The following is a 26,672-nucleotide window of genomic DNA, read 5'->3' as shown; positions in this document are numbered from 1 at the left end:
AGTAGTGGTTATTCTTAGACAGAAAAGAAACAGTTGGAATTAGTACTCTTTTCTGTTAATTGAGTTTGTGGTTTTTTTCAAGCACATCATTAGGATGGGGCGGGGGGAGGTGTGAGTGTGGGGTACTGTTGATTTCTCAGTGATTGCAAATTCTTTAATGTATTCATGTAGTTCATTATACGTCTTAAGAAAGCAAGAGGAATTTGTAAATACTTAATGGGGAAAAAAGTATGTATAAGTTGAAATCCTTTAAATTGGTCTGTGTTAAGGATATGCAGGGTATATATATCTACATACATGTATATAAATTAGCATGAGGTAGCATTTTTGTTTTTTTCTAAACCATCAGTTGCCTACTTAAAGTACTAGGTGAATGATATGTGTACTAATACAGAAATCTAGTTTTTAGTTATGAAAGTTAATGTACAGGAAATCAATGGAAGAGGTGGAATGGCTGTCTTTAAAGGCTCAGTTATAAAGTGGTGCCTTGTATCTAAATCAAGTTGAGAGTGATCTCCATGTGTAAGTGACTCAAAATGTTCTTTTGTGTTCCCACAGAAACATTTATTTGCTGTTTAAACTATTGACCAGCCAAAGTGAACTGCTGACAAATTGTTTCATCATTTTATTATTGTTGCTACATGCAACTAAAAGCATAAAAAGTTCACTGTCAGGTAGCATCAACACCAGCCATCTTCAACAAAGACAGAAAGCATGTAAGAAACACATAATTTATTAAAATAAGAAAGATGAACTAGATGAGAGAGAATTTTCCAGGAATTTTCATTTTATGTTCATTGAATTTAGATGAAAGGAATGTTAGAGTAAATATGTTCTTATTTTCCCCTTGAACTTACTTTTCACTTTAAAAAAATATATATATATCATATGTTTCTCTCTGGCTATGCCTGTATCAATCTGTAGATACGCTTCAATCATTACACAGCGAAATGTATAAATGATATCACGTGATTGTGAGTCCCAGCCTAAGCACCAGAAGCATGTTTCTTCCATGGCACCTACATGTGTTCCTAGTTGCATTAACTACCAAAACAGAATGGTGTGTTGCACACACTAGAATTTCTCATATCTGTTACCAATAGTAATCTTAGTCTTGTTTTACTATCATAGCGCTTGTGACCCAGGTGGCTACAGAGTGGGAGCACAATGGAAAGGATAGCGATAATGATCAGCATAAGAGAGACTTAAATCTTCTGTTGTGGGAGACAAGGCAATAATGGAAAGTGGAGATGCAAGCCTATGCTGTAATTCTTTATTCATTGTGTCTTTTGTCAGACAGATTTGGAGCAAACTTGGACTCAAAATTGCAACTTGCAAAAGAGGGCAACTGCAATAGACAAATAGAAAATAAGTCTAGAGAGGAGCTTTTCAGAATAAGGACTGCCAGCGCTCGATATTTGTCTCTACTCAAAACCAGACAGTGCTTCACTTATTCTTCCTTCATTGCTTGTATATTTTAGATGGAAGGTACACTGTCACTGTGACTGCTGGAAAGTGTAAAGGTTTCAGGACAGAAGCATTGTCCTAAGGCCTATGCTTCACAGATTATACCCCCCAGAGCTTTTGAGATACCATCTCAGACAGCACCTGTTTTTCAGAAGTTCCTTGGCAATCAAACTTTTAGAACTGAAGCTCCCATTCAGGTACCTTAAGTCACATTTTAGTCTCTTAAAAATGTTGATTCCTCAATATTGCAGAGATTTAAAAACAGTGCTGTTGTGGGAAGAGTTAAAAGACCTGATTTTATAGATGCAGGTCATAATTGATGCTAGATGCACACACAGGAATTGAGTCATTTCTTTAATCAAGAGCTCATAGCCACTTTACACTGGATAATTAATGTCACTTGCTGAGTGAGAGCTGAGCTAGGGTAACCAAATGCTCTAGGTGAGAAGTGGGTTGGGAAGAAAATCCACAGTGCACAAACAAGTAGCATTCACACAGCACACATCATGCCCTGGAGACTTTCTTGCCAGCATAAAAGCAACTTTACAAAAGCAGACATGTTTACAGAATAAATCAGATTTGTTAAAGCTGTATATGTTTAATAAAGCCACTACAGAAAAGATAGTAATTTCTATTGTTTTGATGGTTTTGTGAGATGGACTTCCAGAACATTCTTGTTTTCACTCAAGATCATCTATACCAGTGATCACTTGTATTCCAGCCAAACTAGATATTTTACTCTAAACATTTTCCCCTATTATTGCCTGGTTGTTCATGTTCTTTCTCCCTTCTGCAAGAACCTGTTGCATTATTTCTCCCTATTTATGCCACCAGGAAAAGCGGTTAAGAAAATTATTATTAGTGTCATATTGGTAGGGCAATGATTTGCCATAGACAGGCTTGTCTGTAGTCATTCCTACTCCACTTTGACACTGTATCCACCTTTTCTCATTAAAATGTCAGACCATAAGGCATTTTGCATAAATTTATATAAGGCAAAGCCAGTTTGGCATCTTCAGTATCCTTTTGTTTGCTAGAAGAATATAAAGTGCCTCAAGTTTTCTCTGCACTGAATACTTATGAAACTTTTTTCTACAGATGTTCACTGACTTTTCCCTGTCATAATTAACATGTGGGACTTTGTAAATTTCAGTTGAAGGATTAACTATTGCTACGCTTCCTCATGATGCACAGTATGATCATCCCCTTCTATTTCAAAAGCGCTATTCTGTGCAGTGAGAACATTTTAGTTAAAACAGCAGGTTATCTAATACCAGATATTTCTTCCTTTCCACTTTTCAAAAAAAAAAGAGAGCTTAGTCATCTGGCAATGCCATATTCAACAATAAACAGCTGAACTGGTCACATAATTTCTCATTCTTTTTTTCATCTTCAAATATATATATATATATGTTGTTTAATTAAAGCCTTAAGTTGTAGCAGTTGATTTGGGGAATCAGATTTGGGGAATATAGACTTAATTCATAATTTCCCAAATCACAAGATTTTATTTTCCTTTCAGTAATGGTAATTGTAAGAAATACAGAGTATACACCTTCATTTTATGATGAAAAGTTATATTTTCAATACTGAATTAAAAATGCTAAATGAGAATTAAAGTAATGGTGTTCCATATTTCTGTTGTTCAAAGTACAGCCTCGAGGCAAAGATAAACATTTTTGAAACATTCTTTGCATTTCCACTTAGAAAGACATTGCCAGAATTTCTAAGTGAGGTTTTCAAAATTATTTTCTCTCTCATTACTTATGTAATTATCAAAGCTTGAAGCTTTAATCTCTATGCTTTATTTGTCCTGCACTGCAGCTACATGTGGATTTACTAACAGTAGGGTTCATTAATGCTGGGTTTCTGATATCTATTCCTTTCTTTTCATCATTAATAGGATAGGATTTACACTCATAAGTATAATGCTGATGGATATAATGAAGGGCTTAATCAGTGACTTCATCTTTTCATCAGTGAGGTTGTCCAGTGACTTGCTGTTAATGCTAATGAAGTTGCCAGTGAATCTAGAGAAAAAACATGAACTGCAAACATTTAAGATAGTAGAATTGAATTTGAATTTTAATTCACAACATTGGTAACTGTAACAACTTACCAGATGTAGAAAATGCTCTTATTAGACTTTGCAAGATATCACTTCTAGAATTGTAAATGATGGGTATGTTTCCATTAATGTTTTGCATACATGTCAAAGGAAATACCGACTTTCTCCTAAGCAAGTAAAAATACCAAAAGAATATAATAGAAAATGGTGATGATTCAGTTCATGATTTGTTTCAGTTCATTGTTAAGATTTCTACTGTTGGGAACACTTAAAAAAATTAGTGATCTGTATTTCAGGAGGTGTCCTAATACCTTTAAGTAAATTAGTGTTCTCATTGCTACTTTGGGCATGCAAAAGATACATAGTAGGATTTAAGAAATCTCGGATCAAGTCATCTTTAAAAATACAATGGAACTGAGTCTTCTTGGTTCTGCATACATTGCTGAGAAGGTGCTCTTGACCATCCTCTCAGATGGGACATTCCAGTTGTATCCCAATAAGAAAGCCAACTTCATTCACTGATCATCCTCTCTGCCTGTTTTACCTTGTTTTCTTCCAAAGGGAACAAGACCTCAAGATGGTTCACACCACCTCCTTGCCCCCTTGCCATCTGGTGTAGGCACAACCATTGTATCCCTGTGGCCACTCACAACAGCTTCTACATTGTAGCTATTCGGAGAGTAGATAAAAGATGCTAATAAGTGGGATTTAAACTGTGTGCAGAAATATGGAAATAAGCATATTTCAGTGTTCTAACAGTATTGCTTGGGTTGGATTAGGATTTTGGAATGAGTCAGAGACTCCTGTAAGCAATGCTGGTAATTGAGAAAGCAGTGCTTCCCTCAGTCTGAGGGAAACAAAGATCTAAATGGGACTAGAGGAGTTGTCTAGCGAGCATAACATAAATTACAACCCAAATGTTTGTTACTACATATTCCTTGTCACTTTACACTTCAGAACAGGTGTTAGCCACAGTCTCCTGGCAAAAATTGTATCTTTGCTAATTAAATTCTGCCCTGCTAAATTCCCCCTGAAATTTTAATTGGATTTTGTATTCCTCACTGTATGCCATAAATTGTTGTGTGAGGTTGCTTTGTGCTATTAAATGGCTGCATTTCATTGGTGGGTGACATACTCCTTATCCCCTAATACAGTATCTTATAATTTGTGAAGTAATTTAAAATGTATTAATACTGGTAGCTACAATCCATGAAATCTTCATCAGACAAAACTCATTCTTGGTTTCCACCAGTCTTCTCAAGTGATTTTATTTGGCTAAAAACTGTGTTAGAGGATTATCTCAAGGGAGTCTACAGGTAGAACTGTAAAGTGTTTCCTTCTAAAAAAAAAAAAAAAGAGAGAAAAAAAAACAAACGTAAAACCAAACAAAAAACCCCCAAAACAAAAAAAACCAACACAACTTCATCCATGCTGAGAACTGATTTAAAAAGAAAGTATAGTATAAAGACATGATAAAGTGAAGTAAGCTGAACAGGTGTAACCCCTCATGCCTCTATTGACAATCAATACCATCTGAGCATCTGCTACTATATCGCTCTCTTTTCTCAGGAAATAAAAAAAAAATTCCCACTGTAGTTCCTGAGTTACCAATTACTCTGAAATATTGACATATGGTAACTCTGCAGAACACAGATGATGTAAGTGCGACTTCTGATATGTCTGCTCATGGTAAAACAGCACACACTTAAAAGGTTATTCTCAACAAAGTCAGTGAAAATTCTTTTTCAAAGAAGGTATCATTCCTGAATATGCAATTCACATATAAGTCCTCAGGAATTTGCCATTATCATGTACAACAAATATGACGGTTTGGTGATTTCCTGTTTTTCTTTTTTCCTGATATTCATTGTTATTTATATGGGATGTTTCTTGATATACTTGATACTCAAGTTACGCAGAGAATGTGTGTAGCTAGGGGTATGTTTATGTGCATAGTTTTATGCATTAGACCATGTATTCATACTCTGCTATTTAGAGTGGTTAAACATTTCAAAATCTGGATATTTAAAAAGAAATTTAGCATATTTTAACATATGTTTTAAAAAAAAATCTCCCTTTCTTTTTTCCCTGTATTCTGCTAGTTTTTAATGGATTGCTTGCTAGTTCGCCAGTACGCTTTTTAAATGTTGGTATTATGTTAATTCCATATCTTCAACTATCGACCTTATTCCAAGTACACTGATGATCCTACAGAAAATGTTAACGATATAGTGCTGTTTTCCTTATTTAATGATGCATCAAATAGTTATAATGAACAAGGTCATGAATGCATTTGGGTTAGTGAAGAGGACAACAGTTTGATGAGTGCACCATAGATTTTTATTTTATTTATTCTAATTAAGCTGGCAGGCAGCCTTTTATGTGTATGGTTTCATCCAAAACCAAACCAACCAACCAAACAAAACTTGGAAGGAAAGTTATGGTTAAATTACTGTCCACTTAGCATTTAATATTATTAGGTCCTTTTCCCCCGTTTGTCCTAGGAAGTGTTCTACAAATGTTTATCTATTTTATAATTGTGGTTCTGATACTGGAAGTTTTTTTTTTACCAGTGGTCTCCAGCTATATGTCCAGTAAGGCTGCAGGGAGAATTTGGGGTGTGACCAAGGAGGTGCAGAGGCTGAGCATATAGCTTAAAGCTCAGTGATGCATCCTCTTGGAGGGCTACTCCTGCCATCCTGCTCCTGGTCTTCTGGTATTTACTATGCTTGTGACCACAGGAATTTGGGTGCTTTGTTTTTTCTGGGGTTGGGGATGACCCTCTCCTTTATGTTCACATACATTTATGTTTATGGTACTTATTAGTATAGCGTTTACTGTTGTTAATGGCCAGACAGTTCCATCAAAATGAAGAGTAACCTGTGTGGTGCTCCAGTAAGGGCTGTTTCACTTCAGCCCTTTTAGTTTTGTTTTTGTATGTATCTTTACTGACAATTTTTAAACAGTGCCGCATTGTTCAAGTTTGCAGACCTGGATGGTTTTTGGTTTCCTTGAAGAAGAAGTGTCCTATTTCTTCCCCTTTGACTTGGCAACATTTTTTGTTTCAATAACTCTTAGTACTTTACAAAGCAAGAAACAGACTCAGTCTGTGTTTCTATATGAGTGCTTGGTACAGGGAAGGTAATAAAGTATTTCTTAGCCATTTCACCACTGTACACACAAGCTGGTGTAATTACAGACCTTCTGTGCAGGAAAATATTGAGTTTGCAGCCTTTCCACTCGTCGAACAGCTGCATGAGATGTTCCAAGTCCAAGTGACTGTTAAAAGCCATTTGGGACAGTTCAGCTCTTCAGTGTTCCCGCTTCTAACTTGTGACAAAATGACATGATAAAACTCTAATGAGAGAGATTAGTATCTTCAACTCAGTGCCTTCCAAAGATATGTGTTGCGTATTCCCGTTTATTCTTTGCCACGTAAGAGGCCTTTCATTCTAAGCTTTGAACAAATAGTTACCTTACACAATAGTAGTAATAAAATAATTCCTAGTAAATACTATAGCATATCTGTGCTTGTAACGTAAACAGACTGCAGCAGTAATTCAAGTATTATACAAAGTCGGGAGCCTCACAGATAGGACAATGGCTTAATAAACATGTCAACAAGGTGGCTGTTAGATACCTGCAGCACTGATGTGTTCCTGAGCCATGACAACCTCCTGGAGACCAAGGATGCTACAGGGCAGGGGAGGAAGCCAATTTTCATGTTTACGGTAACAGAGCTCACTGTACTTTCAGCTTCTTCCTTCTACACAGAAGCAATGTGTTCCCTGCAAGTAATACTTTTCTGATTCATGAATCCCACAGACACACACAGGATAACACTTTCTAAAGGAAGGACAAAGTTAGAAAATAGGAGTATAAATGTAGATACTGATATGTGTGATGCAAATAAGCCTTGGGTTGTAAGGATATGCTAGGAATGTCACTGTACAGGGAAGAAGGCAGTTTAAATAGGGAACACACAAGCACAGGTATGGAATACTGTATGCTCATGTGAAAATATTGTCAAAGTGCTTGGGTTTTGGGTCTTGGTTGGTTTTTTGGTTGGTTTTCTTTTGTTTTGTTTTTTTTTGTGTTGGGGTTTGTTTTTTTTTTTTTTGTAGTTTGGAGCAGAATTTGAGTCCAAATTCCTTCAAGAATAAAGCTGTGCTGTTGTAAGTGTCAGAAAACTATAGTGATTATGATGTACTAATAATAGCACTTTCCATTGCTGCATTGTGTATTATACATTATTGTATTATTCATGTGTTTTTCTCTTGTTTTTTTTGAAGAAGAGTATTTATTTCAAAGGCATGAGAGAGGTGCAGTCCACATGGGGCTCTCAGCATAAAGATGTAGTGCTTTAACTTTTGTATTTGAGGCTGATTCCCTTTTATGTATGTTAAAATATTGTACTAGATTCTTTTTAATGAACATTTACATGCAGATATCCTGCTTTTCCAGCCCAAGAGGCAACCTTATGTAATACATATTTGCATATTGACACAGTTATGATACTAGAGCTGGAGGAAAACAGACTAAAAGTCAACAGAGTGTGTTAAAATCTACTTGCAGGGAAAAGTTCCTTTAAGGGTTGGCATTATCTTGTCTCAGTCACATCTACTTCAAGAAATAGGCATAGCCTCAAGCAATGCCTGGAGTTGCTACTCAGAAGAAAAGTGACTGTTAGAAAAGTTATAGATCATTTCGTTAACTTAAAAACTTCTGAAATGTGAAATGCGGTGATGAAGTCCTCTTGGTGTGGTACCTGGGAACGTCAATGCAAACCAGAGGGGAATACAGAATACCAAGTAAAACAGGATATTACCTATAGAGCAGGATTTAACATGGCTTTGTGGTATATAAAAGCCAAAGCTTTAAACTGGACTAGAGTAAGTGAACTCTTCTAGTGAGGAAAATGTGAAAGGAGATTGCTTCTGCCATGGCTTTCACAGAAGGTAGTTGCTTAACGGCATGTTTGGAGTCCTTCAGGGTTACAGTCTTCTGTGCCAATTAAATGCAGAGAGCTGAAGTAGATTTCTTTCTCCTTCTTGGGCTTTGTCCCATCTCCTGTTAAAACACTTCCACTTCCTGCTACCTTGTGCATACCTGTCCACAACCATTAGCATCTTGTTACCCGCCAAATAACTTTTCTTTGTACACCGTTTCTACGACCTGGAGGGTTGGGTGTCAAAAGAATTTATTCTCACCTCTTTCAGCATCCTAGGAAAGTAGTTGGGATACTGCCAACAAACCTGTGCTGTCTTTTCTGATATAGGTGTCACAACAGAGGTTCCTACAGAAAAGTCCTCTGAGCCTTGAGGCACACAGCTCCCACTGAAATATTTTGAGAAGGCTGCAATGTGGTTTCTGATACCAACCAGGCTGTGTGAAGGACATCTAGGAATGTTACAGGTTATTGCAATTTTGAGGAAATACTGATGTAGTTCTAACAAGATCAGGGTCTATAATTAACATTCCTATAAACTTCATTCACATGGTACTATATAAATAGTTCTCCACAGCAAAGGTACATGTAACTATCCTTGAAAAAGCTTTTAGAAGACAGAGGACTTATCCAGATAGGAAACTATATTAAGAAAAAGTTCCCACATCTATATATATATGGACAACTTCAGAAAGAGTATTCATCATAACTTACTCATTACTAAAAGAAAATTAATTTTTGCAAGCTCAGTTAAGTGTCCAAAACCAACCTTGATACTACATGTGTAAATACATGTGGTTTTTTTAATGTTCTAAAGATGTCTAGCTCTTATCAATGACAGTTTTTAGCATATTGTTGTTGGACAGTCGATGAGAGCAATGTTCCTATTCTTTCATAATTAGATCTTTACTTAAAAGTAGAATTGTTTTAGATACTACGATGTCCTGAATACTGCAGGTAAAGGCAGAATAATATTCCAGAACATTGCCTCACACAGCATTGCAATCTAACATATCTTAATGAATAAATACTTTTCTAAATTGAACAAATGGCACAGGCACCAGACAGCAGGGCTTTCTTCTACAAATGACATTTTTCTCCTTGTGGCCTTGGATTTTTAGTACAGCTATGGAATAATTAAGCAAAGTGGAGTATTAATGCAGTTTTATAAATAATGTTAAGGTTGCCAGATGTTGTTAATTTTTTCTCTTTTTTTTTTTAATGTACATCAGCATTCAAAATGTCAGCTGATAGTGGGTTCTGGGGAACTTAGATATGTAAGACCAAATGTTGTAAGGTATTAAAAATGGAGCTTATGTAGATGATGCTTTACTGATTCATTTGTTTGCATATGCCTCACTTCTATGTCCAGTTTTGAAAAGACCAACTCTTAAATCAGATAAAAGGGCAAAAGCCCAATATATTTAGTCTTACAATGAAGTTTTCTCTTAAGTAAGAAAATTTGGGCATTTATTTGCCTGTTAGAAAACAATATTCAACGTCTGAGCCCCTTCATCATTTTCAGAACGTATATAATTGTTCTGGACACCAATTTTCCTCTGCATAAATTTCAAGTTAGTGTAGCCAAATGAGATAAAAGTGTAGGGATCAGGCCAGAACATGAGGATGAGTGCAGGTTGCAATGATGAAATCGATGGTAGGGTGCAAATGTAAGTATTTGTTTTCCCCACATGATCTTTGTCCTTAAAAAAGGGTGGGAGGAGCAGATAATTTGTCATTTACACCCATGCAGTGTGGATGTACATTTTACTATAAAAGTTCTGTTCCTGGAAACGTGGCCTACTCAAGAGTAGAAGACAGTTGCTAATAATTGTTTTCAAACATCAGAAACAGCCTTCAGTTTTATGCAAAAAGATGAGGTTTAGGGCATTTCCATCAATCTTCAAAACTGTCTTTTTGGGATACAGTTGAGAAATTCAGTATACATTTGAATGAAAGTACAAAAAATTGTTCCCTCTGCACCCAAGTTGGATCTTTAATATTATGCAGAAAGATAACAGTACTTTCAAATTGAGTCATTACTTATACATATGCCTAATTTAAAAACGCCTAAGAGATTTCATATTTGATTCTTTGGTTGATGAGACTACCCATGCAAAATCTATTCCATTTTTAGCTATTTTGCAAGTATGTCCTTATTAATACAGGTGTTTCCTCAAATCTGCAAGTTAGATACCGCCAAATTAATTTGCTCAGGTACACACAGGCATGGCACGGGAAACTTGCTGGGTGGAGACTAAGCAGAGGCTGAAAGAGGCTGACTAAGGTTCAAGAAACTGGCTGGTCTTCAGAATTGCTTTGGTTGAGGAAATGTACTGTCAACAGAACAAGAAGGGCAAGATAATAGTGTAGGACCAGAATGATGGTATTTACTGCTTCAGGTATTTGTGGCTTTCTTCCACTCATTCAAAACAGCTCTGACTGACTTCTCATGGGTCATTTTGGCCTCACTATGCTCAGTCAGATTATCCAATTGTTATGGGCTGCTTATGCAAAAAAATGTACTGTAGATCTTTTAAAAGATCTATAAAGTTGATTATTTTTTTTTTATACTATGCATGTTTAATTATTCAGTCCCTTAGGAAATAAGTTAACAGACCACTGCACAAATCCACTGGACGTATCACAGTCAAACAGAGCTCTTGTCCACCTGTTTGTTTATGTTTTTTTTATAATGATCCAATTAATATTTGAGATGCATGATTCATTTACTGAATTTTGTTTAGGTGAAAATTTTTAGCCCTGTATATTAAATATGTGCACTTAATTATCATCCTTTTTACCCTGGAGGTTTTTCAGTATGGTAGAAGGTTCAAGTAGGCCTTGAGTAGTCTCTTGGCATTCTGAGTTAGTCCTTCAATGTGTATACCACAGTTCAGCTTCCTGGGGGATGGGCTTAGTTTCTTATTATGGTTAAATCTCGTGAGCTGGGTGAAACAAACATTTTTCTGTAAGCAATTTTCAATGCCAAAGCGTGGTATTGAAGGTATTTATTCTTTTTATTTAACTTTGACTTGATTTCATTGACTTAAGTGTGGAAGAAAATAGTTATGAATGATGCAGTAACATTTTCTTAAGTCTTGAAACATTGTAAATGCTTTATATTTTCCCTTTGTAGATTACTCTGGAAAAAAAGTCCATTGTCTGCTTATACCTGATTGCACTTGTCTTTTCAAAATGGTTATTTTCACTTGAGTTCTGTTCATTTTGTGATTTAATGACATTGAAATAGATCACTTAAGAATTGATGTATTCATTTTTATCATATTTACATCAGCTGCAGTTCACATTTAAATAGCAATCTGTTATTTCTGCCTAAATGTTGCTTTCCTCAGCAACGATTGATATCATCCTCACAGTTATATATTGCAATTTCCTACTGCGTCTTTGAAGATCTACTCCTATGAGAAGTGAAAGTAAATTTCTTGGTTCTTCTGTATAGCTGATAATCAAATTGAGCTTCAAGAAAATTGACCATTATCCTCGACTTCTGAATATTCAGCTTCTCAGTATTCTTCCATAGTCTACTTTTAATTACAAATGAAACTAAGCTTCCCCTCCACCCCCATTAAAAAGTCTCATACATATAAGACAGATTTGTCATGTTTAATATAGTTACTTGTGTGTTCAGGAACTCCTTTTTTATGTGATAAGTTTAATAGGGAATTAATGAACTATACTGCAGAATTGTAGTGTGTACTAATCTGCTTTTTGAAATTTACAGATTGAGGGATTTTTTTTTCTTTATAATTTTACTATTAGTGGAAGTGAGAAATAAGTATGTTTAGCACTATCTTATGTCAGCAACAGTCGCCACCCATGTTTTCTTCACATCACATTTTCTTGTTGTCACTCATGCTGCACTAAAATCCCCTTCAAAGATGATCCAGACTTAATCAGTGCGCCAAACTGACTTATTGTTGTCAACCTTATCCTCAGAAGAGGTCATCTGCTAAATGAAGTAAGTGGGTTAGATAATATAAACTGTTGCAGAACTATGGGATAGGATGTTTCTAGGTACTGTATAAAATGTGCATGGTTATCTAACATTATTTGTTTGCCTACAGAAATCAGATGTAATTCAATAGTGATGGAAATCCCTGAACTTTAGACATTTAAATAAATAAAACTGGACCAGATATATTATACACTATTGTGTTCTGGGATATGATTAATACATAAACACAGCACTTGGTCTGCAGGAAACACCAAGCACAAATGAATGATGGAGATCAGAAGAAAGAGATGAAGAGCATTCTTGCATGTGATTTGTGAATTCCCACAGAAGTGGGAAAGATCTGTACTCCAAGCTACACAGGTACCACCAGCGTATAGCACTGCAGAGACTAGCACTGGATGCTGTGGTGCCCAGTTGTTGCTGGAATCTCAGAAAGAATATCGTTCTGATGAAGTGGCATCTGCTTTGGGCTAATTAGGCATCATAAGCTTCATATCACCAGGCACCACTGTGCTGCATATACTCATCTCTGTTATGTGAGGAACACTTAGACTTGCAGAATCTCCACAGTGTTGAATCCGGTAACTTTTTAGATTATTCATACTGGTGGGAGTAACTGATCTTATGGAAGCAGAAAGATTGCAAGAAATTGCCAAGTTCTAGGAGCTAGAAGGTTTTTGAATACTGTTGCACTGATACAGTTCTCCCTATCTGTTTCTGATCTCTCTTTCTTTTCCTAGAAGTATTGTTAACAGTGGAAATTTACTTATGAAAGCATTTTGCAGCAAGTGCCCTAAAGTACAAATGATTTGCATTGAAATCATTAAAAAAAAAAAAACCAGCAATGACATTTAATGGGTTGCACCAGGACACCTATTCTGTAAATTACCAGGCTTACCATAAGCAAGAATCGTCCTGAAATGCCTACACGAAAATTAATCTTGCTTCTGCTAATGCCATGAAAAGCCTACTCTGAGCCCTGGAATCAATTTTGTAATTTCACTTGTCCATCAAAACACCTTTTTTTAATAGCTGTATACTGTCCTGCAGTAATTATGGAGTCACATTTCCTTCTTCCCTTCTTTCTTCTCCCCACCCCACTCTCTCCAGTAAGGAACCATTTGTACAACTTGAAGATTATTGTTTTTTGAGAATGTTACCGATATTAAAATCAATTGGGTTTCACTGTAGTCTGAAAATTGTACATCCTCTTTTGTATCCAAATACTCAGAGCCTTAGGGAAAAAAGTCTTTGAAGTGAAATGTAAAAAGAATTGTAATGTTTTATGCAGAAAGACAGAATTTTGAGGGGGGTGAGAAAGAGGAGAGAGAAACAAGTACGATGTGCTTGTTCCAGTTTCCCTGATGCCAAATGTTTTCAGCAGTACACAAACTTTGACTTTCCTTCTCCCCTTCATATCACCCCATTGATTTCAGTGTATGGTGACTTGTATTCTCAGCTTTGAAGATCTCTGCAAATTCAAAGAAATACTTCTAGCTTAATTCTTTCTGGCTATGTTTTTGAATGAATAAGTGGATGGTGAAGAATGAAGTGATGCAGTGAACCAAGTTTGAGTGTTCTGAAGGGTTTCGGAATTTCAAAATATGCTTTGCATGTTACTTATGATTTTATAAGTAATTTTGCTGTTTGCTCCGTGCAAATGCAAAACTGCTGAAGAAATCCTTGAAAAAGGAGAAATTGGTGGGTCTATGTTTAAAAATAAATAAAATGCATAGATATTGCTACTAAAGGTGTTCCATGATCTGTTATATAAACAGGATTAAGCATTTATTTAATATTTCTGTATAGCATTCATCTCATGGTACAGGGCCTGTAGGTGTCAAGTTTCTCAATTAGTCTGATAGTCTATGTCCTGCATTTAAATAAATTAATATGTCTTAAGACTGTCAGCTAAGAATATTTTGTATATTCTTAATCAAAACATTCAGTCTGGTATAGATATCATCCACCAGTTCTCTCCATTTTATTTTGGGAAGCTACTATATTGTGAGTGGCTAGGCAAAGAAAATCCACTTGATAGTGGCAGAGATATGAGAGATTAAGTAGCTTGGTACTCATTCCCTACCTATGAGTCCATAGATTTTTGTATGTTTTAAAGTAATTTTGTGGTTTGGTTTTTTTTTTTTCCCCAAAAAAATACCATGTGTATAATGCAACTATGTTATTCTCCACAATGTATATGCTATTATTCTTGTAAATGGTTGCTTTATAATAGTATTTAATTCCAGAACCTGCTGTAAGCTGAGTTCTCATGTGTTTCATATTGGTGAGAAAAAACCAAATACCTCAGGTGATCAGAAAGGTTGCGTAATGCCAGCTTTCACTGAGCCTCCAGACCTGCTGAGCAAAAGTCTTGTTGAAGTGGCCAAATTGTGCTTCATCGTACTTGCATGCTGACAATGTCCAGAATGGCTGATAGAAGATGTAACTAGAGGGACACTTTTTTGGATAAGCTTGAGCAGGCGGGGTTAAGATTAAGACAGTTCCCAACAGGATCCTTTTGTCTCATTGTTAATGCTGAAGTAGTTCTCCGTAGCTCAGATGTGATGCTGATTGTATGCAGGTATTGCCCAATGCTGTTCCAGTCATGCTCAGACGATTTGCTGATGGTTCAGAGCAGAGTGAGGTTAATGCACGGCCTCAGAATCCTCTCTATGTTTTAGCCACATTTTCACTCTTTTGCATGTTTATGTCATTATTTTTTTCCACAAATCCACAAATGTTTTATCTTTACTCTCCAGGTGCTACCATAGTATTAGTAATATGGACCACCTGAATTCCTACAGTGTGCACACCGTAGATGTGTATCTATATATCAATCTAAAATATAGCCCAGCTGTCGTGTACAAACAAAAGCGTTGTGAGGCAGTGAATCCTACTGATAAATCCTGAGGTTTTTTAGAAAAGTTGGCTTCTTTTTTTCCATTTTGTGGTGTTTCTGATAACTGTCTTGTGTCTAAATACACTCATGCTCAGCCAGTAATGCTACAGCTTTCATTTTAGGTTGTTTGCTTTTAAAGAATTTCAAATTTTGACTTCACTTAAATAAGCTGGAAAAAAAATAGTTGTTTTTGTAGTTTCTGTATGAAGAGATTTTTATTTTATGTTCTACTAGTTGTTTATTTTTCTTCTACAGTACTTCATCATCTGTCATTCCTTGAATCAATGATTATCTCTCTGTCCATGTTAATGGGAGTCGAGAATGCTTTGCTTCTCTAGGGATTGGTGCCGTATTACCAGGACAATGTATTGATTTGGTTGACTGCTGATGTGTGATGCATGACAGAAATGAGAAATTGAACTTTCTGAATGTGAAGTAAATCGTGCTGCTGCTGCTATATAAATGGTTTAGGAAAAAGCAATCAATCAGATTCTCTGTTCTGGTAGCAGTGCTACATACAATTTAATATATAGTAAACCAGTTCTTTTACAGTCTAAATCAAATAGTGTTTTATGCTAAACTCAGATTCTTGCAAAAATGACTTGCAGCATTTTTTGTTTTAGTATGCTTTACTTTCTATGTTACTGACATGTGATCTGATAATTTAGAAATATTGAGCTGACATTCATTAATTCTGCCTTGTCAAGAGCCACCGATTATTCTTTCTAGACTGCTTATTACTATTTTAAATTGGTTGGTCTTTAAATAATTTTAACTTGTACAGAGAGTTGTTTTGAGTCCCAAATACCTGCAGATGGAGTTTATTATAGCCACAGGTAATTGGACTTTAGTATCTGTAAAACATCCACTAGAGACATGAATGGGCCCATTCTCTCTTCTGGCAGATGGTTTGCGGATATTCGTCTTGTATCCAATTATGTTTGGGTACTTTAGCAGTACACAATAGCATTCATTTGCAGATGACTATAATATTCTTTTCTCTCCTCCTCCATGTTACGAAATGAATGGGATAATTCATCCTTCTTGGAAAGAGAGAGAAGTATTTTAATGAAAGCTTGACGAGACTTCCTGAAATTCTTCTTATCGATACCTGCTAACAAGCCTTGTCATTCAGTGTCAAAGTCTCAGTTTAGTATTTCCTCCGCGTAAGTACCTTAAGCAGCAGGGAGTTCTGCACAGTCTCCCCAAAGCAGCCCAGAGCTGCATATTTTGGAATCTTCAGTTTGAACTTTTGGGTGAGATTTTCAAAGGAGTTCAGCTCCCCTCAAGAAGTAGTTGTCGGTATTTGCTTAGTATTAAGGCTGTGAGAATACAGGGAGAAGCTTAACCACATCTTCCTGGTAGAGGGGGAATGCTGGTGCATTTGACAGTCTGCTGGAACATAAATCCAGGAGTTCTTTCCTGAGTGACCCCTGGTATGATTAGACAGTTCAAGGCCAAACCATGTATAGGCAGTTGGGCAGAAAAGTTCTACTACCACGTGTTCCAAAAAATAAAATAAGATGAACAGCCATTTGGGCTTTTTATAAACATATTTTCTCTTACTTTAAAAAGCGGTTTTTTTCTTGCTGTAACTTATTTTAGCATTTATTTTGTCAGAAAGAAAAGTAAAAGATTGATTTATTAGTTACGAAGTTTAACAGTTAAATTACCTCAAAATAAATTACCTTGATTTATCCCACCGAGTTCAGTAAATGGTATTAGAATCTGGAATTTGCTGTGGGAGTGCAGGGTAGATTTGAGATAGAACATCAGCAAAACTCAGCAGTATCACAAAGTAAGAGTGAACCCTCATGAGAAGGTATGTAATATTATTCTTTCTAAACTCTCTAAGGATGTTCTTTTATATTTTTCATAACATATACTAGCTTTTACATCTCAAGATCAGCCCATTTATTAATTTTTCTTTATTTTATTTTAGATTTTATTTTATTTTTCTCTCTGAGAGCCTAGAGTGAGACTTGACAAATGTAAAGTAGTGATAGACAAGGAAACATAAGTAAGCTGTCTGTCTTTTTTCTGAAGATAGACTTGTGACCAGAGAAGTAAAAAATACCACGACAACTTGATGAATTTCAGGTCTGCAGAATCTGCACATATTCCTCATACCATGTAACCCTTGGAAAAATGACCAAAGAACTTACTGCACTGAATGAAGGATTTGTGCTTCACACTAATACTGAAACAAATGTGTTTGCTTTAAGTGTCTTATTGAAGTGGTCCTGTCTTGCCATGAACGCAGTCATTAATAACCTCCCCCTCCATGTACCGTTGATCTTCCTGGAAAAGTACCTTTTAAAGCAAATGAAGCAGATCTAATGGTGCTTAAAATCTAGTATCCTGCAGAGAGTAGAAACAACTTGTCAACAGCCAGTACCCCAACGCTAACAGTAATTTCCCTTCCTGTCGAACAACTGCTTCTCCACTGGGAGAAGGTACACCAATAGGTGTAACGGTCCTATATACATCACAGAAAGGGCAGAGAGCCTTCTTTCCATGCAGTATTTGGGAACATGACAACAGCTTTTTTTATTAGCGGATTCAGGTGGTACGTAACAATTTGCAACAACAAAGTCCATTTGCTGGAATACAGCTTTTACGGGTGTCCACTGGAGAACCAGAGGATGGGGTGAGGCAGGATGACGCATTCACACCCACAACCCAAGGAAGAGGAGAGGAGTTACCAAGGTGTTACATTAATAGCGTCAGAGCCAGAACTTGGTATAAACATTTACCACAAGAAGTAATGAATGTAAAAACGCTAAATTAAAGACTACAGTGTATTGTCAAAAGTTTTCAAGTTGTATTTCACAGCTCAAGTCTGTTAGTTCAGAAACCATGGTAATCGCAGTTACGTGGCTAAGTACAAGTATTCCTCATTTCTTAAAGTGTCCAGTACTTAGAAGTGTCTCTATTTCAGGTCATTTTGGAAGGAAAGAAACTTGTATTCTGCTCTTCCATTGTGTACCTTTTGCTATCTTTATTGTGGAGGAAACAGAACAAGGTTAATTGAAGAAAAGAGAGATAGGGAGGGAGGCTCTCGTATAATTAGGCAGTCTCAGAAAATCATAATTAAGCAGCAAAATACATTATTTCCTCATGAGAACAAAACAGTTCCAATCTCCTGGGTAAGTCTGTAATTTGACTCTTTTGAAATAACTTAACTGCTACCATAGAACAATGCAAAATCAGTTCTAACAACAGTCTTGGCTGAACTAAGGATGCCTTGCTTAGCCATTGGAAATCGTTGTGCTAAAACTATTCTTATCTCTAAATACAGCATCTCTTGGTCAACATGCAACAATTTTGTGCTGTAAATTTAATCTGAGACAATTCCGTGTGGGGTGCTAAAGGTTTTCCTATGTAAAGTTGCAGTAAGCGAAACACACAGTTCAATGACATGTTGATCTTCATGAGACAACTTCAAAGCTGATGAGTTCTGATGATTAAAAATGCAGATTTGAACATACTTTGTTGTATCACAAAGCGTGTAAGAAACATCAGTTTGATTGTGGAGTCATGGTTAATGCTTGTTTGATTACAGAGGATAGGCCTTCTACTGACAGATAGCAGTAATCTTGACTCCTTTTCAGACCTCTCGTGTTTTAGACTGAACAAGTAACATACAATAAATGCAATGATTATGATATCGATGAGATTCTTTGTTTCACAAAAATTCAGTATGGAGGAATTTAGCCATTTTTTTTGATGGCACTGTCAAAACAGAGGAGGGAAGCTAAATGTTATGGGAAGTTATTAGCCCAAATTATGTTCACTTATTCCCTTGATGATTCTCCTCTTGGTGAAAGAAGAAAGTATGAGGGGAAAAAAAACAGTGACCATTGTTGTAAACTATTTGTTGATGTGAATTTCAACTCTGTTTCTTAAGGAGTTCTGATTATGTCAAAAGCGTATCACGTTCCACGTTGTAGAGCTTTTTTCTCCCTTAACTGTTCAAGCTTATTTAGAAGATACAAACCTCTTTTTTCTTTAGTTGATGTCATCAGCTAGAGTTAGTGGACTTTTGGGTAAATGGAAAGATTAAGGAAGAACTTACTTCACAAAAAATTAAAAAATCTATTCTCTCATCAGTTTTGCTGTCAATGCCAGCAACTTTGAAAGAAGAGGGGGTTCCATCTTGTATTCTTGATGTTGACCAGCTGTTCAAAATCTGTCCTGTATGAATGAGATGGCTATGATTCCTGAAATTAGTTTTCCATTTTCTGCCCTCAAACTACTTTAAATTTGCTGCTAGCCCCATGAAAAACAGAATGAGAGAGTCGCATATACAAAAAAATGGAATTGCTATCAATATGCTACAAGAATGTAACTACCAAAAAGTTTGGTAGTTTAAGACTTGCTGTATTTTGAATAGATTTTTATGGTTGTTTCAGTGCTTTTACAGATTATTGGGTTCATATCTTCAAAATCGCTTGCCGCCTTCTACTGCTGTGCACCTGGATTATACTTGGATTATCAAAAATTAATGATGCATAGAAATAGTTTTATAGTTTCTAGGTTATCACAAAATGCACAATCTGCATTATTCCTTGAAATTAAGTGCTATTTGAGCACTCTAAAATGGTGTTTATTATATAATTTTGTCCTTTGTCTGTGGGTGACAACTTAAAATCAAGGTCAAATATATATCATTTTATTATGTAATTTTCCCAAAATGTCATAGTCATTATTCTATCTCCAAGTTGCTCTTTTTATTTTCAGTTTTCAGCAACAAAAACCTTTAAAAGGCTACAAACCTTCATGAATATCTTATTCCTGGTTTTGTAGCAGATTTATTTCTGATGTCTACTGATCAGTTCTGTATACCAACTCTGGAGTATGCAAGTTAGCTCAGCTTCCATTTGGCGAACCCAGATTCATATTTCACACGTATATTTTATGACTGTGTGAACATGTGCTGTCTTCTGGGTTTTTTTTGTGGGTGGTGGGATTTTTTTTCTTTGGTTGGTTTTTTGTGGGTGTTTTTTTGCCATCCAGAGTGATGGCTGTTGCATCTGCTACAGTTGCTTCTTACAAGGGCCCCACTGAATGTAGCTGTCTTTTATTGCATTCAAGCCGTTTTCAGAAAAAGAATGATGCTGTTTTTACAAGTAAAATCTAAATGGATTTGAACTAGAGTTTGTCCTTTTCATCCGTAGTCAGATTATAAACTACATAGTATACAGAGGAAATATCATGAGATAACTGTACGCCGCGCTTCTCTCTTACCCATATTACTCTCACTGTCCTCTTTCCTATGCTGATCATGGTGCACAAGACAGAAAAGCGTCTCTTCCAGGCCTCACTTGGTGACCTGGTCATGTTTCTGTTACCAGTGCTGATATTTCAGCCCAGGGACTTACGAAATGATAGCAAACGCACACTGTTTTAGCCATCCTTGGATCAGAAGTTACCTTAAGCTGAATGTACAGTTACTGTCTATATATGGTATGTGTGTAGTCTTAATTAGTTTTTAAAGGTTTGCTTTATTAATATATTGATATAATATATCTTAAAAAAAACAAAGATTAAAATACACCTAGGATTGCTATTTGAAATTATATTTAGCATTACCTTCGTCTGTCTGCATGTTAATAGATGTTATCAACAGTTTCGTTTTAGAAATATATTTGAAGTTATTTTCTAAATTAATTCTCTGGACTGTTCTCCATGATGTCAGAAGAGATGTGTATCTTAACTGTTTACTCCTGTTTTTGTAGATGGCTATACAACAGATGACATTGAATTTTACTGGCGTGGGGGTGATAATGCAGTCACAGGAGTGACAAAGATCGAACTGCCACAGTTCTCCATTGTAGACTACAAGCTTATCACCAAGAATGTTGTTTTCTCTACAGGTTTGTGGAGGGGAAGCTAAAAGGGGAATTCACTGGGAAGACTTTTAGAAACGGGTTAATCCTCAACGTGCAGTTCAGGATCTGAGCAAAAATTTTAGAAACAGGAATAAATTAGAGCAGCAACTGTGAATATTGAAAGGAGCAGTTTTTATTACAGCTTTCACAGTGTATAACGCATCACTCATTAACATATGAAGAGGATACAGTAGTCTGTCATGTTAAGGCTCAGTCAAATAAGCTGTATTTTCTGTTTTCCTATGAAAACTGATTAAGCCACTTCTACACCTCAGCACCCTAAACCCAACAAGAAGTAACCCAGCCTGTAGGAAATTTAGGAACCTTTCTCTCGCTATTTCTAGATGTTCCTTGTGCCAAGCTGTGCTTGTATTAGACTAATTATTTTGTCTTTGCTGTAAAACCTTTAAAATCCTTGTTCCACAGGATTTGTAGTTTAGTCTATGCTAGCAAGCATATGCCTTTCTGAAGGCTGAAAAGATGCTTTGTGAGGAGGACTAGAAAATAAGATTGGATTTCATAAAATAAAAAACAACAAGAAACAACTAGAACATTTCAATGATTTATTAAATCACTCAAGAGACAAAAGTTGGTCAGGCTATTAGTATGTGATGTTCTCTACTTAAGACAGCTGCAAGGTGTGTTTAAAAAAAAAAATCTTCAAAACTCACTTTCTAGATATGGCTAGAAATCATCTTTGGAGGGAATACAGAAGGATTGCACATCCCAAATTCTTCAAAACCAAGCAGAAATGGGACTTGAATAGTGATCTCTAGGCACCTATTTCAACAAGTGTTTCATACACCAAAATACTTTTGGTGTCCAGTGACAAAGGGCAAGTGTTGCATTGCTTGGAGAGAAGGTTAGAATAAGGGTTATGCTGAAGTAGGCATACTGAAGCTTGTCAGGGAAGAAGCATTTCTATGCTTTGATGTTCTGAAATGTATTTTGGCTGTTGATTGTTAAATATGATTACCAGCAGATATGCACCTAGAGCATCCTTGTACCCTTAGAATAAAAGATTATTTAATCCCAATTCTTGCTAGAAATTCTGCAGCTGATTATCCTGGATCTTTCAACACTGTGTATACTCTGTTGCATGAAACAATAAACCCAAAATGACAGAAAAATGTTTCCAGGCTTTATAGAAGTAAATTATGGCCATACCAAATATTCTCTTTTAGGTGCCTACCCAAGGCTGTCTCTCAGCTTTAAACTTAAGAGAAACATTGGTTACTTCATTCTGCAGACCTACATGCCTTCTATTCTGATCACTATCCTGTCCTGGGTTTCCTTCTGGATTAATTATGACGCTTCAGCTGCAAGAGTTGCTTTAGGTAGGCATTTTTACACATCTCATGCAGTGTGCGTTAGCTGAATGCTTTTTCTTGCTTCTGGCTTAGTGGATAGGGCATGATTTGAAAAATAAATGTTAGATCTTTTTATGTCTGGCTTGTTAAGCTTTGTAGTATTTGAATCAGCATTTAAATCATCACAATTTAAATAAAAATTAAAGTGATTTCATGTCTGAATTAGCTAACTGTATAATCATTGTAACCAGAATTAGCCTAATTGTCTCAACGTTTTCTATTGTTGTTTTACTGCTAGTTTTTCTCCAAAGAGAATGTATTTACTTTGCTTTTGCCCATGGCAGTCCAGAATACACATTCAGCACTGTGTTATGGATTATAAATTGCTTTTCCTTTCAGGTATGAATTAAATAATGTTTTACTAGGGTTGTAGAGCTAACTTCTCCTTAAGGTGAGGGCTTTTTTCCTCACTGTTACCTTACATTCTAAAAGCAAAATCATTTCCCTAATTAATCTCTAGAGTACTTTTAAATCTCATCAGTAATCTTTTGTGTGTTTGTTTACACTGTGCCCCTCATCAGAGGATCCAAGCATGTTACAAAAATAAATATGAGTATCTGTTGCCAAATTTTGTATAAATCAGACTGATTCCTGCCAGTACAGCTCTCATACAGATAAAATAAGTAAATCACCATGAAGGATGCAATTGAGAATTTGGCAGTTTAACTTTATAGAATAAACTGACTTTATAACAGACTTTATAGAATACTGTCTGAGTTTTACCAGGCCTTTCTGTGTAGCATTTTCGCATAAGAATTCGAGACTGCAGACATCCTGAAAATGCTGGAGGAAAGCAAGATAACAGTGACTCTAGGCTGGTAATTTATAACTGAGACTCATTAGAGAAGGTTACATTTTAGCTGGTTAAAAGCATACTCATAGAATCCAACTACTGTTTTTGATGGAACACAATTTATTACAGGTGTAATCTTCATTGCGGTACAAAAAAATAAAGACAAAAATAAGGAATATAGACAGAGGTTGGGGATGGTTTCTTTTCCACCAGGAAAAAAATCTAGAATTTTTCAGCTCTAGCATCTGAATATTATGAGTTGTTATGCTAGAAAATTAAAATTAATTCAATCAGTAGACTTGTCAATTCTTTTTTCCAGGAATCACAACTGTGCTCACAATGACAACAATTAACACTCATCTTCGAGAGACTCTTCCCAAAATTCCATATGTGAAAGCCATTGACATGTACCTTATGGGATGTTTTGTCTTCGTTTTCATGGCTCTGCTGGAGTATGCATTGGTCAACTACATCTTCTTTGGCAGGGGACCTCAGCGTCAAAAGAAAGCGGCAGAAAAAGCTGCCAGTGCCAACAATGAGAAGTTGCGAATGGATGTCAATAAGGTAAATTGAAACAGGGATATATTTTTAGCATTGCCCCAGGAAGGCAGACTTTCACTTCTGCCAGACGGAGCTTTAAAATGTAATTTCTTGTAGAAAATGACTGGAGTGGGATTATGATGATCTTGTCTTAGCTCTACAGAGCAGTGTACTTAGCCACCTCAGCAATGAATGCTGCCCTCTAGCCTGGAAAACTGAATGACTTTTTTTCTAAAGCATGCACTCAGTTAAGCTTTACTGTGAGATGTTTTCTCAGTCAGGATGTAGCGTTAAATATGTCTAATCTGTTTCCAAAGGAACAAATCCAAAATGATGGCTGTAGCTGATATTCTAGTAAGAGCTGTATGGAACGTTGGAAATAAAACCTAAATTTAACCTACTTTCATAAATCTTTCAGATGACCTGGATAAGAAATATTTGCTACAGAAGTGTTTAAAGCTTGAAAAGTTTGCATATTTTCAACATATAATTGCCCAGGATACTGTTGACTAAATAAGAAACTGCTCAGAAATAAAGCATCAATTTGCTGTGCACTTAATTTTGAATCTAAAAATGGTCGCCTGAGGATGGAGAATTGAGGCAGAAAATACATTTGCCAAGATACACACTTTTGGAAGAAGTATCCATTATGCCTAATGAAAATGGAGCACTTACCATAAAGCACTTGCCATTTTTCACTTTGACCATTTTGGATGAGTTTCACACAGTAGCAAGTCTGGGCTGAATGCTAAAATGTACTCAGTGTGAAATGTATAAACTTTCACACACATGCAAAATTGGAAAATTAAATAAAGTTAAATTATCTTTTCTTTTCTTTTTTTTTTTTTTCCTGGCATGGGAAGCTTTTTGAATTTGTAATTCAGCATGATACTCCAAGGGGAAAAAAATCAAAATCAGACTTTAAAAAAACCCAAAACCTAAATCAGAAAAAACCCAAGTGATTATTTGTGAAGTGGAAACATAAGTTTCCTACAGCTCTAGTGGTGGAATTTCTCATGTTTGTTTAGAACTTCTACAATACCATAGTATGCCTGCTGACAGAAGAACATTTTGTTCCATTTTTGCTGAAACAACAAAAATCCATCACATGTTGATAGCATAAAACAGTTTTATAGGTTATAGTTTATAGTCTTTTGAGATGGAGGATTATATTGTCATGGCTCAGATCTCACCTATTCATTAATTTATTTTTTTCTTTTTAATCTGAGAGAAACATGAACGAAGGCAAATGCATAATGATGAGATTAGTTTTGATGTTATGGTACCATAGGTCACATTTTACCATTGTAAAGTTCATGAAGGCTCTGTAAAATCTTTTTCTTTATATTGGTGATTTTTCAGCAATGTAAAAAAAGTTGCAAGTTTTTATTTAATTTGTCAAGTTTATTTTTTAAAAATCAGTTTCCCTTTAAACAATCAAAGCTATTAACTAAGAAACCCTGTGGGTAATTTGATGAGACTAGATCTGTGTTTACCAGAAGCCTTTCCTCTAACATCAATGGAAATTTAAGGTCCATAGGTGTCAGAGTATCACCACTAGCTGAGGTATATTTTTGTATACTGTTTCACTTGTGATATTTTCTACATACTTATTCATACAATAGATCTTTCAGCCATGTAACAGAATAGCCAAAGTCTAGTGGCAAATTGCTAATCATGAACTAGAATTTGAAAGCATTAACTAGTGTACTAATCCAATCCAGTAAGGAGAGTAAATTAATTCCCATAACTGTTGCAGAAATTCACCAGTCTACAGGATTAACACAGAGTATACTGGGAACAACTTTACATTATTTATATTTTTCTATACTGAACCTTTTGCTTAATATACCAGGCCAGCATGGTTCATAGTCTATGGCAGTTCTGCTCTGGCATCCAGATACACTCGGGTCTGATAATCAGGTTTGCGGTCCCTTAAGCAATAGATAGAGAATCAAGTAGGAGAGGATCAGAGAAGAGTAGTCATCAGAGAGCATTGTCCTGCTGCTCATAGACTGCTCTGGGGAAGAGGAAAGGAGCTGACAGCTGTTCTTGCTGTTTGACCAGCAGTGAGAAAACAGATTCATATTTAATGGACCTGAATATTTTATCTATGAAAGGGGCCCAAATATTATATAAATATTTTCATGTACAAGAAACAAAAATGGGTCTGAACTGCCAAATTTGCTTCAGATGCAGGTTTCCATGAAAATCCAAGTATTTTAGAAATGGGACCAAATGAACACTCCATCTCTAATTAGGATCCAAAATTGAAGGACTAATTTTACAAAGTATGAGTATTTTTTTGTGATATTACTAGATTCCTCTTGTATCACTACATGGAATACTATGAATTTATTTTTGTGACTTCAGATACTATGTGAGAAAAGATTATTGCCATGAGTAATAAACCTCAAAACATGAGGAATAAAACTTCTGCACAGCTCTGTTACTGCATTCAGCATAGACATTGTAAAAAAAGGCAGATGAATAGTTATTGGAACTGCTGCTTGTAGTGCAGCGTCTTTGTTTATACATTATAGACCAGCAAATCTATACTAGATTTCTGCAGATTCCAACACCAATTTTTGTAACAGCCTCTTACAACTTCTCTGAACAAGAAAAGGTGGTGAGAGGAGAAGTGCTGATCAGTCCTTCCATCCACAACTACTTGCAAAATCAAAGTAGAAGTTTATACATACTCTCTTTAT

At 35.9% G+C, this 26,672-nt stretch overlaps 1 protein-coding gene across 2 annotated transcripts in view; it reads left to right on the top strand.

Annotated features, from left to right (window-relative positions):
- Positions 1–26,672, top strand: part of GABRB2 (gamma-aminobutyric acid type A receptor subunit beta2) — a 182,102-nt gene that overhangs the window by 132,499 nt on the left and 22,931 nt on the right. For both annotated transcript variants that reach the window (XM_075509901.1, XM_075509902.1), the window contains 3 exons: positions 21,106–21,243; positions 22,443–22,595; positions 23,741–23,985. In XM_075509901.1, the coding sequence (XP_075366016.1) occupies positions 21,106–21,243; positions 22,443–22,595; positions 23,741–23,985 (536 nt within the window). The remainder of the gene's footprint in view (positions 1–21,105; positions 21,244–22,442; positions 22,596–23,740; positions 23,986–26,672) is intronic.

Source organism: Mycteria americana, chromosome 8 (assembly GCF_035582795.1).
Source record: "Mycteria americana isolate JAX WOST 10 ecotype Jacksonville Zoo and Gardens chromosome 8, USCA_MyAme_1.0, whole genome shotgun sequence".
Classification (NCBI taxonomy): Eukaryota; Metazoa; Chordata; class Aves; order Ciconiiformes; family Ciconiidae; genus Mycteria; species Mycteria americana.
Note: the sequence above shows the minus strand (reverse complement) of the source record. Positions and strands in the feature narration are given on the sequence as shown.